This window comes from Lytechinus pictus, chromosome 11, assembly GCF_037042905.1.
Source record: "Lytechinus pictus isolate F3 Inbred chromosome 11, Lp3.0, whole genome shotgun sequence".
NCBI lineage: Eukaryota > Metazoa > Echinodermata > Echinoidea > Temnopleuroida > Toxopneustidae > Lytechinus > Lytechinus pictus.
The window spans coordinates 6,121,024-6,138,406 of record NC_087255.1 but is presented as its reverse complement, the minus strand read 5'-3'; the positions used below and the strand labels follow the sequence as shown (position 1 = coordinate 6,138,406).

Here is a 17,383-nt window from a genome sequence, read left to right as displayed (position 1 = left end):
TGGATAAATATTGCAACCATCATTAGCCCTGCTTCAGTTGAAGGTACTAGTTCCAGCAAGAATTTCTACATCAAGTCTTTTACATATTCCACTATCTAAAAAATCCTGGGGCGATCGAGCCTTTGCTCATGCCGGACCAGCCCTGTGGAATTCCCTTCACAGGAGCTGAAGAACTCAAACTCTGCAACATCCTTTAAGGCAACCTAAACTTGCATTTGTTCACCAGCAGGTACTAGGTTTGAAGATGGACATTTTTCCTCATTTGTAATGTGTCTTTTCTTGTACTTGTTCTCTTTACTTTTTTGTTTTTGCTATTTTCTAAGGGCCTTGAGCATTTAATACAAATGGAAAAGACGCTACTGGTATATAAATCCTATGTATTATTTATCATTATTATAGAATGATCCAATGAAAATGCTGCACTTACATAACAAGTATGCAGGGTGAATTCGACACCGATGCCCACGGATACAATGAGAGTAGCGGCCGGTATTGCACTGAGCTTCAGACCGATCAATCCCATGAAACCAAACAGCTCCACCGTGATCATCCCAAGAACAAACACCTGTAAAAAGAACGTCATCCATTAAACATCTCAAATAATGGAATCAGCAATATATTCTTATGATCCTAGTGATAAATTGAAGGTTTTGATATAAATACATATATATGAAGAGACATTGATTCTGTAGAGTGTTGAAACAGCAGTGTATTGAGGACTGAAGGCAAGATTTCGGCAAAAAAAAATCCCTTTTGAACATGTCTTCTGTAGCAAATTATAATGCAGGAAATAGTGTTTTCAAAATTATGAAGTACAAAGTAATGTAAATAAAAGTTGTGTAAATCAGGAATTTTTCTATAAGGGACTTTACACATTTTCATTTGAAAAGCACAATGGCACCACAGAGTCAATTCACACCCACCCCCTCCATTTCCTAAGACCATTTATGCTAATAATATCATTGGAATTTCATAAAAACTACTAGTAACACCAAGAGAATAACCCTTAACTTACCAGGATCAGAGATGCCCAGGGGTTGACAAGCATCAGGGCCACGATGATGAAGGACGCCCCCAAGAGACTGACGAGGGAGAGGGCCAGGTAGAAGCGAAGGTGGATGTACTGTTCCCAGAAGGTGAACGGCACACCGAGGGGGTAGTTTGGCAGGCCCTCGCTCGTGTAGTAGTCGGAGATGTTGCGAATGGCCTTGATGACGCTGACCACCTTTTGGGTCGTGTTCAGGTTGTTGAGGTAAAACGGAAGCTGGGTGTAGTTCAGTGGGTTGGCCTTTGGGACTGGAAAGAGAAGAAATGAAGTGTATTGCTTCAATTGTCATTGATCCAAAGCTATTCATTTCAGGGTAGCATATCCTGGAACAAATTTCTAAGAGTTTATACTGAATTACATGGACCCTAACTGAAAGACATTGATCCCAACCAGAAGAACGCATAATCTTCACAAGAACAGCAGAAGATATCTCCCTAATCATTTCTCGTTGAGGAAAACCATCTATAATGGTCAATTTTAGAAACAAAAAGGTGCAATCTATGGCAAAAAAAAACATGTCTATTTTCGGGTGTATCCAATGCCCTAGATGTGGGACCTTATTGAAATGACTTGTCTCAGCTCACTAGTTTACATCAAATGTGTAAAGCTCCCAAAATAATCATGGCTTGAGCAGATTACGAAATGAAAAATGGACATGTGGGTCAGATGTACAAAAAGGTTGATCATTTCATGGAATTGGCCAATTGCCGAAACAACATTGACCCCATCTGCAACAGCGCATGATCTTCACAAGAAGAGCAGTAGAAGACATCTCCCTGACCATTTCACATCAAGGAAAATCATCTAGAGTGGGCACACTTATGGAAACAAAAAGATATCTTCTATTGCCAAAAAATATATATCTTGGATTAGTAGGAATTCTACTTTCGTGTGATGGCTGGCATGTCATATTTGAGGACTTACTTGTGACATCGAGATCAGCCTTGCCGACTGGTGTCCAGGAGGGCGGAGCAGGATGCAGATTGCCGTAGGATGCAGTGTAGGAGATGGTATCATAGTTGTACCACACCGTCAGGTAGTTGTAGAAACCATTGGCGTAGATGACACCGTTCTCATCCACCAATCTACCAGTATGATACTAGAGAGGTGAGAAGGAAGAACAAGAGCAAGGGGTTTAACTAGGTGATGTATGAATCACAAGGTATATCGATAAATCTTGATAGCTGAAATCGTGTGGTATTTCCAAGGAACAGTTAAGATGCATAATCTTCGATAAGTTTATGGGCATAATAGAGAGGAGCACAAGAAATCAAACAACTGGGTACCATATTTAGGAAGATCGTGAATACAGTATTCTTATTTCCTCCCATTTCAGAATGGTTGGGACTTCTGCTACATGTAGGAAGGAACTTACCCTGTTGATATCTGCAGGAGATTCCGGAATGCCGGTCTGAAGGATCATCTTGTAGGCTATCACACCCTTGTCCGTTGCATTGGAGTACCATCGGTCTGTCTTGATGCTGTACCTCTGCTTCTCCAGGTCAAAAGCCTCTTGCATTTCTGATGGAATTAGCAAAAAAAAAACAAGCATGAATAACCAGTCGACTACTGAAATGTGTAATTCCTATAGCATTTGGAAATGGATCACCTGGTTCGAGATGGAAATGGGCTGTCTATAGCAACGGGCTTGGAAATGGGCAATGTAGGGGGAATGAAATCAATCAATATGATTTCAGAAAGAGATAATTCTCTATAGTCTTAATATTCAACAGAAAGTTCAAGATCAGTTGGTGTTTTAAATGTGAGGGTCAAAGTTGGTTTGGTGACATAAGATCTTTTATATCATTTCACAAAGAGCACCATTGTACCAACCATCTGAAGTGAGGCTGGAGAGAAAACATCACTTTGGTGCCATCTTAAGAAGAAGAGGCATAATGCTGCCTCTCTTGTGATAACATCAAAATGTCAGTCAGTCAGTTTCCCAGGTTTTAAATCCAGTTTAGTCCCAGGCTAGGGGGGTGGCTGGATTTACCTTGCACTCACAGAGATCACCCTCACCCATCCCTCAACTTTACTATATTCGGTGCATCCTCATATTATCATATTAAACTCAAAATGAGTTATAGGAGTTCCTTGTTCCTCACCTAAGAGCCAGTCCCTGAACGTCTGGAGCCAGAAGGTTGGTAGACTACCATCGGCTTCTCTGATGATCTCCGGGATGGCAGAGAAGGCGTTGTGGAAGGCGTACAGCTGCTTCTGCCGAGAGGCGTAGTCAAAGTCCTCTTGGGTCACGGCGTACATGTTGTAGAAGCTGAAGTACTGGCTCTGGACAGTGAGGAACTCCTCCTCCCTGGTGCCGCGGGGTACGACGTCGGTGATCTCCAAGCCATCTTCCATGATCAGGACGCCGTAGATGCTGACACCGAGGAGACACGTGAAGAGGACTATAACTGTCACCTAGTAAAGATATAGTAGAGTAAAGATATAATCAGACAAGCCAAGTTCCATTACTTCTGCTCATCCACCAACTCCCTGTGTCACGATCCCACTGCAGCCTAATCCTGCATACTGCATATTTTACACAAAGCCTGGTTACCTCGTGCCAAGTCATGGTTCAAAGGCAACTCAGCAGGATGCTTGCACAAATACCAAGGAAATATAAAATACTTGACTTTGTTTCAGAACCAGTGCTCTTAGTACAAAGGTGGTCAATAAACCAAAGTTTAATCACTTGTTCTTCAAAAAAATATTCATAAGATTCGAAACAAAAAATAAAGGAAGTTTAAATTTGTTCCTTGGGGAGAAAAACCAAACAAATACAAGACAATCTTTGCAAGTCGACCAATAATTAGCTCAATGGCAGTTCTCACCTTGACAAACGTTTGCTGGAGGAAAGGAGCGTAGCAATCTCGAGCAAACTCTGAGAAATTCCACCTCCAGAACCGTAACTTCTTCAGACAGTCCCCAAACGACATCTTCTGCGCTTTGAGCAACGTTCTCATCGATGCTACCGACGCCGCCGTGCTGGGTGGGGCCGAGTCGTACGGAGGAAGGGGCGTGGTCCTATCGGTGGTGGTAGAAGCAGTGGGTATGACCTCGGTGACGCACTGACCGCTGTACCCGTCGGTGGGTGCATGCGTGATGGTCTGGACAGTGGAATGGAGGGTGACGTCTGTGGTCCTGTTAGGAGATGAGCGTCGAGGAGATTTCCTTGAGTAGCGATTCGGAAGAGGCGACTCCCTGTAGGGGTCCGAACCACCACAGAGGGGCCGAGGCTGCACCCTTATAACTCTGTGTGCTTGTTGACTGCAATCGAAGATAAGGTAGATCAAGACGAACTCAACATCAACATTTTTACAAGGATTATAAAACCTAATTATGGTTTATTAAATAAAGTCTACCTTGTCTGCCTCCTCATGTGTTCACCCAACTTTTAAAGCAAACAGATTTTTTAAAGAAATTACCATTTGTAAATTCTTGTGATATAAATTCTCATAGTAAAATAGACATCAACTTGATATACTTAAAATCAGTAGCCATATTTTCTTATTCTTCCTACGGGATCGGTATTGTTTTATATGTAATTTAGTTTATTCAATGAAACATATTCTAAAGATAAATATTGCATTAAAGCAGTTTCAGTCCATGTCAGAAATAACAATCGACCCTGTCGCAATATGATCAGGGCCACTAACAAAAAGCTCAGAAAAAGATTTTTCGCTATGATTTATCAAATTGATCCCTTTTGGCAATTATTCATAAAAAAGCTTGTAGATTCATTACTGAACTTGTGTTACCAAAACTCTGGGAAACGTTAAAGCCAAAGAAGTAGATATATAGGGAAAAAAGGTATATAAATAGTGCCCTCTTTGATACCTTTGGACACAGCAAAGGAGGTCTATCCTCTTTTCTTCTCTCCTTTCTGCATCCAGGGCAAGGATTGCTGGGAAAATTAGCAGCATGACCAGGAGGTTAAAGGTCAATACTATGACAAGCTGAAAAATAAAATTTCAAAGAAAAGAGTTATTATGACAAGCTGCAAAAAAAGAAGTCCTTGAAATTAACTGATCAATTACCTGCTGCTTCCTGCATGTAGATATTGCTTATGAAGTGAAAAATATATAAATTTAGGCCTATGAATACAATAAACCTTATAACAAACATAATACATAATAAGTGCAAAATAAAAAATGTACATTTAAAGAATTTTCTTCTTAGTTTTTGTATAGGAGAAAATTAAGAAGCTACTGCGATTGAGTACCATCTATTTAATGATTACATGTACTACAGCTGCAGTAAGCAGAGCATGAATTAAATTGAATACATATGTATCTAAGATTCAATTATCACACTATCTCTACAGAATTAATCAAATGCACAAGAGTCACCAAACTATACAGTTTCTTTCAATACCAAAATTCAAAGCTATTTTCAGACCTATACGAGGTTTCTTCAAATTGTTGCAAACTATTTTTATAAATATCATGATGAGAGCTAAAAGGACATTGACTAAAGGCTAGATGAGAGCTAGAAGGACTTACTTGGAAGGCAAGTGATCTAAGCGCTGGGATTGGAATGATGGCTGCTGCCATAAAGGCACAGATATTATTGACTGACGTCAGGATTATACTGACTCCTGCTCGTCGCAGGATCTCACCAGTTTTATGCTGAAAAGAAAGACAATGAAAAGAAAAGGAGAAAAATGGATGAATAAAATCTCAAATTAATCACAATATTGGCCAATCTCTCATTTCAAATTAAGGAGACGATGTATAGGCCTACTTAGTATAGGACCTACTTAAAATAATTTCACGAAAAAAGAAGATGGATTGAAATTACAATACGGGGATAAGAAAGGCAGAGGACAGGAAACGATGAGATAAAAAGGAGGAAAATTATAAAGAAAAAATTAAAAAGAATTTTTTTAAAGGTAGTAAAAATTGAGGAAAGAATGGGGGAAAGCAAGCAAAAAAGAGAGTAAGGAAAAAAAGAGAGGAACCAAAAAAAAAAGAATGAAAGGACAGGTGAAGCAAGAGAAATAAATATGGTTCCAAATACAAGGAGTGGAGAGGACCGTTATATATAATTACTATCATTATTTGGCATGAACTCAGAAAATTATTTCAACGACTCAGTGTCATAGCAGGCCTAACGTTCCTTAACAGCATTTCAAGACCAAACGTCAAGGGTAAACTGGCAGCGGAATAGCAAAAAAAAAGGAAGACCTAATAGAACAGGATGTGAATTGATTTGTCTGCTTTATAAACCTACAAATTTTCAAATCATTCTCGTTTAGGTATAAATTGACACGTCACTATCTCACCCGTGTGATAGTAACCCTCGAACCCTTTCTCACTTCCTTCACAATCACATCCCACGACTTAAGGCAGTGATGGGAAAGGTTCGGGGGTGAAAACTACCTAGAGTCAGGAATCCTAGCATCAGTGGTGCAAATATTTATCTTCAGACATACCGCAGATATAAACAGAACAATCTTTCAGCTTTTAGATGGGTCCACGGGCAGGAGGAGATAAACAAATCGTAAATTTGGCCTCCATGTTTGTCAAACTACCCCCTATGTCAAAAGCAGAAATTGTTGCTTAAACATTGCCAACTTGAGGTTCTTGAATACATTTTCACAAAAAACATGACCAAGAATCCGTTTTTACTATTTTCAGACAATGATTCAAAGCCTTTAATTGATAAGCTTTGTTCTCGAAATTGGCAAGTTTAATATTTTCGCATAGCAGTATTAATTTGAAGAGGATACTTAATCTTCTCTTTAACTTCTTTTATAATACCTGAATAACTCCATCAATCATTCAATCAAAACATCATCCAGCGTATTATCATCTTCACACTTTACAGAAAAAGTAACTTTAAATAATCTGCCTGCTTTAACTCAAAGACTTGACACCCTCCAGCGTATGAGCTAAAGATATTATCTTAAGAAAGTTGCAGAAGGGATTTTTAAAAATCATAAAGCTTTAGCAAAGTGAGGTATTCCAAACCAGGGCAGTGTATATAACCAATGTCTAGACTAATAGTTATAACGTCAATCAAGACATCAGAGGGGACGTTCTGAGGAAGGACTTTATTGAAGACAAGCGCTCCAACCCCTCCCCGCCCCCCCCCCTTCCATTTCACAAAGGCAAATGAACCTGTGTTTAAGTTCCATTCTGGTCTAATTCTGTTGTTCAACGGAGTGGTTACAAGTGAAATAAATGTTTAACGCAAATACTGTACTGAAACATATTCAAGAAATTAGCACGATTGACTATCAAAAATAGAAGTGAGCATAAGAATTTTATAGCTTTCTTCACCATTAAAAGAACTAAGCCGAATGAACACAAGAAACACAGTGTAAAAATAAAGTTGTGACATTTTGGGCTCGCAATTAATTTTATTAGACATATATATATGTGGCATTGTAAGAAATTTAAATTCAAGCAAAGTCCTTAAACCAAGCATAACGGAGAATTGCAAGTAAGATGAGTTGCAATTCATTGCAAATTTGCATTGAATCAAAGAACTAGTGCTTGATTTTTAGACTGGCAGTTCGGGTTGAAATTTAAAAAAAAAAGTTTCTTGCAGCTGCACCAAATAGACTGATTGGTCTAATGTCCACAATACAAGTCCCTCATATTTCTATCAAAAGGGCAATAATGATAATATTTCATAAAACTATGAGATGAACTTGAAGGATAAATAATTAATTTGAAGTTAGCAGCACTTTGTGTGAACATCTCTTCCATCAACTCTACTTTGGATCCCCATTCTCCCAATTTCCTTTCCACTGCCTACCCGGCCTCCCTCCCCTGGAAATGGGCCACATTTCATCTGCAATTTCCTCATCTCTTTCATAATCTGTCAATCTTGATTTCAGACATCATTTCCCCCATCTCTAATTTCTTCCCCCTCGTAAAAACCATGAAAACTGCAACAATGTGCTCGGAGTCGGACTCAACCATATCCTAAATATAATCAAATGAACATAAGCCATGTCCCTTGCCTGCTACTGCTTTATGGCTGAAAATGCTAGAATACTGAGTAACCCCAACATTAACTTGAAATTAAAACCAATAACGGCAGTCCCGGGGGATCTACCTCTTGCTCTCCAATCCAAAGCCACCTCTAAATCTTCTCAAGCAGTACCCATCTATTATCCCCCTTTGACCTTTCACCCCTGCATGTGACCTTCGACCTCACACTGCGTGAGAGTCCCCCTAATTCACCTGCCTCCCAAGTATCAGGCAATTAAACCCAAAGTTATTTGTAAATTCGAAACATGCAAGTATTCTAAACATCTGACACCATGTGACCTCTGAACCCTTTAGAGTGACCTCCGACCTCAGCGACACATCAATATCTCCCTGGTGTAAGTCGCTATCAAGTTTACTTGAAAGTCGACCTAATCATGTCATACCTAGATCTACCGTATGATTCCTGGTTTACTGCCAACCAACTCGATTTTGCGAAAACAGAATCCTTACCCCAGCCCCCCGCCCCCCTTCCCCCACTCTTTTCCCCTTCTCATTCTCTCCAATACCACAATCTCCGATAACATCCATATTTTTGGCTCCTTTCTCGGCGGCGAAACAAATTCAACGCTCCATTTTTCAACGGGAGCACATCGCATTCCTTCTTCCATGATCCCTCTCTTTAAACTATGCCTTACTACACTGAGGTCTACAATAGCGGCGTAATCCAATACCACTTCATGACGGCTTCATGGCATAGGCTGTAAGCCACACACGTCGATCTACAGTGCAGGAATGGGGTAAGACCCAATTCCATCCACCGGTATTGTTTCTCTCGCATTTCTTCCTCCGTGGAGTTCAAGGGGGCCATGTGTTATCATAGGTATTTCTAAATTCTACTGTTCCACAAAAGCTAAATGAGAAGAAAGTCCACGTCTCTCATTGGGATTTGATTTCACAATAATACAATACAACCCGTGATTTAAAGACACAGATCCGACATTAATGCAGAATGGAACTCGGCATGTAAATGACAAACAAGAAGTCTCACTGACCCTAATTCTCGAGTCCGGTTTAACTATAATACCATGGTCTATTCAAGCGAGTGCTAAAATCATGGGAATAAAAAAATCCTAAAATTGTATTAACTTTATAAACTTCTCTAATAATTATTGTGTTATTTTTTCCAGGCTTATATGGTGAAGAAACTAGTTATCATTCCCAAACAGTTATGAGTTAACTGAGCACCAACTGCACTGTCAAATTTAAATTTACTGTTTGAGATTTTGGACACAATCGGCCATCCATAGATTAACCACAACTTTAGACCATATTGTCTAGCTTCCATAAAAAAGCTGAAATCAAGACGTAACCATGTACTCCGGTCATGGTATGTTAAATCTACATTTTTCACCCTTCAAGCATTATTTTCTACACTTCACAATAGTACTACTTCACAAGGAAACACACAAAACACTCCACACAAAAGAGCCGACAAATCGATCACACAAACATGTTCACGACTACTTGAAACCAATTTCAGGCAAGATAAATATCAATTTCAGAGATTTGATTGCTCTATAGCACAGAGTATATGATCTTCAGCTGCTTAAAATTGATGTCTGCAGTTAGTGAAAAGGGAGTTGGGAATTTAGGGGACTGTTTTCAGACAATTTTGATTTAACACCCAAGTGACAATCTTTACATGAACGAATCACTAAAACAATTCTGGGCCCCGTCTTTGATCCAATTAATCGTGGCTCTATGGAAATCCATCAGTGTCATAAATTTTTCTACAAGAAATTTGCAAAATGTCCTTTGTAAACAAATGAGAACACACCAAATTGTCAAGAAATCAATGAATTTATGGATAATACATTCATATCAAGAAATTTTTTTGAACAAACGTGCATTTTACATGTTGACTTTGCTGGCTTTCCATAGTTGCAATTGATCGGATCAATCACAACTCTTTGTAAGACGGGCCCCAGGTCTTTTACGAAGCATTGTCAGAAACTGCAATCAGGAGAGTAGCAATACAAATTTGCAATTGATTGCAAACATTTTCTTGCAGCAAACCCCCGTAGAAGAGCAAAGAATGAATTTTTCAACTTACCCGAAGTGGAATTTCTGAGGGTATTGAGGTAGATGTGTGGGCCAGGAGAAACATATCGTCCACTCCGACTCCTAGAGCTAAAAATGGTAAAACCTGCCAAGAAAATATGAAAGAACATTCAAGGTAAAAGAAAGTAATTGCAGCAAACAATTATTTCATGAGAAAGCTCTTATTAAAATTAAGGTTAATTGCCACCATATTATCATAGATCTGCTACATTGAAATCAACTAATCTTTATGACATCATGAAATCTTAGCTGAAAACCAATAATTATAATAACTAACACAACACTAAGACATATGTGGGACATACTGCTTGGAAACATACCCAACATATGGAATTCAGTGCTAATTTTGCTCATTTCTCAGCAATTACACTTTTTTTTTCCAGAGCCCACTGGCACATATTTTATATTCATACATACAAACACTTGGTTGGTCATTTTTTTGGATTCTGTTCGAACTCAAGTCGTAACCACAAAATCCACAGATTTCAACAGAAGTTCAAAAAGGGTCATCACAAATTTAAAAGGTTTAACACAAATTTAAAAGTTTAAAGCTTTGAAAAGCTTTAAAAAGGTTTAGAGTTTGAGTTTGAACGTTTAATGATGTTAAATACATAAGTTTTATTGCTCCTATCTTGAAATTAACCAACAAAGAAGTATTCATCTCAATGTGATCTCGAAATGATTATTGCAAATTGACATTGCACATAAGTTTTTAAAAGAATAACATTTGCCAGGAGTCACACTATACATAGAAATGCATAAAAATGTTCAACTAAAAAAAATTTAATTTCTATTATTATTTATAATGATATCAGGTGAGAGAATTAAAAGAGCCATACTAGGAGGATCAAGCTATTGTTATCTCCTTCACAACTAACATGAAAAGCATATTTATGGAAGTTGAAAATGATATTTTTTCATCCTCCACACAACTACATCTAAACTTCCATCCAATTGTGATATACATTTCATCCAATAACAAACACTCCATGGAATCCAATGAACCACTGATTTTTTTCTTTTTTCCTTTTTATCTGACATTTTTTCCTGGGTACAGGCAGGAACATTCATATCTTATGAGACCACATGGGTGTCACTCCTTAATTGACACCCAGAAAATGTTGACCTCTGCCATCTCTGAACACACACTCCCAAAGACCCTCACACAATGTGGTACGTCGACCCTTGACCTCTCTCGTTAGGTACGTTGAGTGATGCAAGGCTCCCTCTACCAAACGACCTTGCACTTTACTGGCTGAATTCCTCCTCTCCATCTCCATCTCTCCCTCCCTCTCTCTCTCTCCTCTGAATTGTCCTTCAATTCTTCCAACGAAAAAAAAAAAATCCTCCAACCAGCCAAGATATCAATCTCTTTTTTTCTTCAGTAAATGTCTAGGATCACATTACCACTTTGTTAAATAAAACATATCATTTTCACTTTGGAAAAAAGAGTTCCTTGTGAACTATATACTCCTTAGCCTACATGTACCCCCCTTTTTAAAGAAATAGACAGTGCTGGTTTCCTTTAAACAAACAGAACATGATTTACTATCAATCAGTACAATAAATATTTTCCACAGACACTAATGCTGCAGTCACATTTCCCCTACGGCGGCCGTGTGGCGAGTAAAAAATAACTGTTTTATTAATTTTTATTCAAACCACCTATACATGTATCTGGTAAAAAAATATTATAATGGCGGTTTTGGGGAAATGTGACTGGGCCATAACCAAAGTTCTCATATGCAAAGGGCTAAATGGGTTTCTAATCTAGGTCTTTCACACAAGAAATGCCTCCAGTTTCCTATTCCTGAGCTATTGTGTAAGGCATTTTTTTTGTCAGGAATGACATATTTTAATTGATCGTATTTCAAACATCCCTTTTCTTCTCCATCTTGTCCCTCTCTCACTTTCTCTATTTTTACTTTCCCACTCTCTCACTCGGTCTATCTCTCTACCTATCAATCTATCTTGTTCTCTTTTCTGTCCTCTCCCCTTTTCTCTTCTCTTTCTCCCCTTCTCTTTTCCTTTTCTTATTTCTTTCCTTTCTCTTCTATTTCTCCTTCCCATAATATACTTTTCTCTTTAGCCTTTTATCTTCTTTCTCTTCTCTTTCTTTTTATATCTTATCCTTTTATTCTTTCTCCATTTTCTTCAACTTCTCCCCTCCCCTTACAATTCTCACCATCCCTCTCTCTTCCTCTCTCTGCCTCCAATCTTCCCATAGAGCAGTCCAAACATTCAGCCATTAGCAGAGGATCCTTGCCTCCATGTAATGTTATTTCACATGTCACTTCCATCACAGGTCTATTTACAATAGAACATGTCACCATGGGCCCTGACATGTGGGTGGGCTTCCGATATCACACAAGCCAAGAAGAAGCGCCCCCCCCCCCCTTGGGCCCTGACATGTAGGCGGGCTTCTGATATTCTATCCAAGCGGCAACCCCCCCCCCCCCGGCCCTGACATGTAGGGGGGCTTCTGATATCATACTAGCGAAGAAGTGCCCTCCCCCCCATGGGCCCCCCGACATGTAGGCGGCTTCTGATATACAAGCCAAGAAGCGCCCCCCCCCCCCCAATGGCCCTTACATGTAGGCGGGCTTCTGATATCACACAAGCCAAGAAACCTCCCCCCCCCCCGGGCCCTTGACATGTAGGTGGGCTTAAAAAATGAGTTGAGAAGACAGGGAAATATACAGAGAGAGATAGAAGATATCTCTAAGAAAAAAGTAAATTTGGTTTCTGGACAGCTGGTATTTACACATATCTATTCGCTCTTCTCCAAAAACATTTTTGACACACACAAATATTTTTACCAGATGTCATCAAATACAGGTACATCAATTATGTCAAAATGCACTTAAACACACATCCACATGCACACATGATGTTGTTGCAGTGGGTAACAAAACAAATTAAAAAAAACATTATTCATAACAATGAACACATCACTATCAACATCAAAAATCACTAAAACCAGTTTTTAAACACAACAGGATCATTAAATGAAGCAACTCATATGCGCCCAAACTTTTTAGAGTTTATCAAGTTCACTCCTCAATGATTAATGCTATTAATCTAACAAAATAACGAAAGAAAAGGTCATATCATTGGACACAATGTAACACATATGCATTTGACTAAACTCTGTTGCTGTTGTTTTGGATCAATGGCATTTATCGTTCAGGAAAAAACGTAATAAAATATTAATCATATCTCAGCTTCAAAAGAAAAAAAGAAATTGAGGAACTTTGCTAACCTGAGTTGTAGATGCATTGAATACAATGCCAATAAGGGCGCAGAACCCTAGTCCTGCCGCGACCGAGCCTGCCACCAGCAGAACCCCGAAAAGACCAAGTCCTCCTTGGGACCGAACACCATCGTAAAGCTTCATCATCGTAAGGGTAGCATACATGGTCTAGAAAATGAATAAAGAAAAGGATGGAAAATTTAGTAAATTGTTTCAATTGATGTTATCTGAGGATGTTTCAAAGGAGAATCTTATTCTGAAGATTAAATTTCATTTTCATACAGTAACCTGTATTCTGAAGTCAGGTTTAATTTAGGCCGTACCTGGTCCTAAATATGTGCTTGAATTATGGGTAGTCAAACATCATAAAATATTGTTCACATTTAATATTTATATTTCTTGTGTTTCTGGGGGTGATATGCTTCCGAGCAACAGCTATTTATTATGCTTTTATCACCCCTGACCAGCATGTAGCACTGCTCCATTCTGTATTGTTTGTTTTTACCATGTATAATGTCATCTATGTTTGTATCATGATTTGGTCATATAAATAATAATAATAATAATTCCTTATGCCTATTAAAATGGCAAATAAAACTACCCTAGTTATTATTCCCAGGTAGTCATGAACAGTTCGAGCACAAAATGTGCTGATAAATTGAATCTCTACTGTTGAGAATTGTGCTACATTTGGATGTCCATAGTTTAACCACAATTTAGAGTTTGAATTGCACTGTTAATCAAGCTTAATTCGGAATATTGGCCACTTCATCGTGCTTATACTGCTCAATAGGAAATAAAATTCTTAGTTTCTATGGAAGTGACCATATTTCAAACGTTTTATGCTAAGAGCCTTGGGTTTAACGTCATTTGCTATAATCATAATCATATTCTTAATCCCTTGTAGATTGCACAAAGTAAATACATGTACAAGTAAAGGTAAATCATTATACACCTGATTACTTTTACCAGTGCCTTCATAATTCAACTGATTTTTTAGTCATTAATAAGATCAAAAGTAAAATTACCAATTACTGAGAAATGACACTCACCATGATGGCGTAACCCATAGCAACCCGAACAACACTGGTCCTTGAGAAGTCTTGGAGAAGATCCTCTAACGAGGCGGACGAGAGAGCATTAACGTTTTGAGTTGTGTTGGTTATTGTGCTATTCCTCACAATCTATTCAAGAAAAAAGAGTAGGAAAGGATATACGGAAACTGACTGGAATGGTTTATTATTAATGCCACAGTCACATTTCCCCGACAGCAGCCGTACGGCGAGTCGAAAACAGCTGTTTTCACCTTTTTGAACCAGCTACATTTAGGTGGTTTGAATAAAATGAATAAAACGGCTGTTTTCGTCTCGCCGTACGGCCGCCATAGGGTTTAATGTGACTGCAGCATAACTGAGTAGGTCTCTTACTCTCTATATTTCTTTTAATCAATGCTGGTCGGACAGAAACGTTGTTAGCCTAATAGTAAGCCCATGCAGTCACATGTTTCGGATTGTGGAAGTCAAACATTTCAATGTGTGATACATTGTTATAACATGAGGAGTCGCTGCCCCATTACCAGTTGTAACAGGGCCTCTATTAGCGCGCTGTTACGCTAAAAACATTTCTGTGCGGTCAGTACAGGTGTTTATTCCAGTTGAATATTCATAATTCGACCTCACATACACCAAAACATTCACATGAACCTAAATTTAATATTTCCTTTTCTAGGCATTATTGTGACTTAGAATTAGTTAGGCTCGATTGTTTCATCTCTCAGGATTGGAGTTGAAATTGACTCCAAACCAATTGACAGTATGTTATTGCACCCATGTGTCAATGTGCCAGTGTGATTGTCCCATAATGCAAGTTTAAAACATTCTAAATTTATGCATTTGGAGACTTATTCTTACACTTGCCTATGCATTTCTATGTAACCATTTATTACTCCCTCAAGTAGTCTGCTCCATCTGAAACTTATAGTTTTCCAACATTTACTTTTGATCATTATTTTTGTATCCCAACAATTGTTTGGGAACTAATTGTGGATATAAATAAATCAATGAAGAAAAATCGACTGAATACTTACATCTGTAAATTTTCTCTGCCACTCGTTGAGGATAGCTTTCGCTTTTTCGTCCGTCCATGTGACCTCACTGACCTTAATGTTATTTTTCCATGCTTCGTACATGTCTTTTTCCCCTCTCAGCTGAATAATGGTTTGTAACGCCTCAGCACTGAGAAACCAAAAGGAAAATTTGTTAAAGGGCTTTTTGCAATTTTAACATATTCTAATGAATAGTAAATGTGAATTATCTTAAGTTTTCGGCTTGCAACCTCGATTTCCAAAAAGATGAGAAATTTGTTGAGATATTATGAGTTCCTTTCCACCAGTCAGATACAGGGGATGATTTCCCAAAACATCATGTCTGCTGGATTTTAGATGAAATAAATAAAGAATATAATCATGGGAAGACCTTGAGGTCAGTCATCAAATTCTTGTGCAGGATTAGCAAAACATGAAAAACAAAGGATTTACATTAGAGATTACAAATCAACTCCAAATGAAGCAGTTCCTGATTCTAACCCTTTTGCCATGCAATAGAAGATATTCACAGGAAACAGTGGATTGAATGGGGAAGGGGACAGGAGGGGAGGGGGAAGGGGGGAGGGCTTATCTTATCCTTGAACTGCTGCCATGCATTGCGAAACAATACATACATAATTCATTATTTCACTTCGGGCAGTATGCATCATCAATTTCCTCCTTACAAGTCCCTCCATTTTGACAGGGTAGACGGCAAGTTGTTCTCATTTAAAATCAAATCCTCAGCCAGCCTTCATCAATCAAGGAAATAATGTTACCCGCCAGCCCTTAACCGTCAACAATTAATGCTTCTAATTATAAAAAGGAAACTACTCAAGACTCAATGTATGATCACGCCAATAAAATGTTTGAAAGGAATTAGTATGGGTTGTCTATTATGTAACAATTCTCCATTCCTGTTTTTGACTAATTTCCAAGGAATAAGAAGCTGGCTTTCACCCATTAGACATATGTGTCATTGCAAATTTGCTTTATCATTCCATTACAATAAATAACATTTTGATTTCCTAGATCATAAAGTAATAATGACAATTTTAGAAAGTATAATACATTTGTTTACCATGTAGATCTAACCACATAAAGTGATTCTTCAAGACTATCAAATCAGGTCTATTAATATATAGGTTTTGCATCATAGGAGTTAAAAAATAATAATAAAGACAATTTTAGAAAGTATAATACACTTGTTTACCATGTAGATCTAACCACATAAAGTGATTCTTCAAGACTATCAAATCAGGTCTATTAATATATAGGTTTTGCATCATAGGAGTTAAAAAAAAACCTGAATATTTCATAATTTATAGTGAGTGTGTGACATAATGCAGTCCCTACATAAATATCTGTAAAACTAGTAAATGTCATATCTTTCTTAATGTTTAACATCCAAGTTTGATTAAATTTTCAGCATTACGCTTGTTTGATTGTTCTCAAGCTCAACATGTCCGATAAACTTGGACCAACTTGGCCTTTGGCAGGGCTCCACACTAACACTTTTTACTCCTGGTCCAACCTATTCATGTCGACCAGTAGATACCCAGATTTTCAACTTTTTACTGGTCTGAACCTAAAATTTACTGGTCCCACAAAATAAATAAAAACATTAGAAATTATTATGCTGTCGTTTATTGATTTTATCCCCCCCCCCCCCCCAATTCAAATAAACAGTACATACTCACAACATAATTTATTAGAGCAATTTCCCAATTTTGGAGAGCCATTTTTATAATTTACAAAAGAGGAGAAAAGATCATTTGTATCAGTTTGATATATTTTTACTGGTCATGTCGGACCAGTATATCTGGGTATTTCTGAAAAGGTACTGGCCCAACAGCAATTTTTACTGGTCTGGGACCGTCGGACCAGTGCCAGTGTCGCGCTGCCTTTGGTAAATTCCAAACTTGACTGAGAAT

The 17,383-nt window shown here is 38.2% G+C and overlaps 1 protein-coding gene across 1 annotated transcript in view; it reads right to left on the bottom strand.

Moving 5' to 3' along the window:
• Window positions 1-17,383, bottom strand: part of LOC129271340 (protein patched homolog 1-like) — a 33,461-nt gene that overhangs the window by 6,585 nt on the left and 9,493 nt on the right. The window contains exons 7-18 of the mRNA XM_064106512.1: window positions 15,453-15,600; window positions 14,419-14,550; window positions 13,376-13,534; window positions 10,106-10,198; window positions 5,551-5,676; window positions 4,886-5,004; window positions 3,880-4,315; window positions 3,154-3,466; window positions 2,424-2,569; window positions 1,973-2,147; window positions 1,016-1,296; window positions 428-565 (exon numbers count right to left, since the gene is read on the bottom strand). Of these exons, the coding sequence (XP_063962582.1) occupies window positions 428-565; window positions 1,016-1,296; window positions 1,973-2,147; window positions 2,424-2,569; window positions 3,154-3,466; window positions 3,880-4,315; window positions 4,886-5,004; window positions 5,551-5,676; window positions 10,106-10,198; window positions 13,376-13,534; window positions 14,419-14,550; window positions 15,453-15,600 (2,266 nt within the window). The remainder of the gene's footprint in view (window positions 1-427; window positions 566-1,015; window positions 1,297-1,972; window positions 2,148-2,423; window positions 2,570-3,153; window positions 3,467-3,879; window positions 4,316-4,885; window positions 5,005-5,550; window positions 5,677-10,105; window positions 10,199-13,375; window positions 13,535-14,418; window positions 14,551-15,452; window positions 15,601-17,383) is intronic.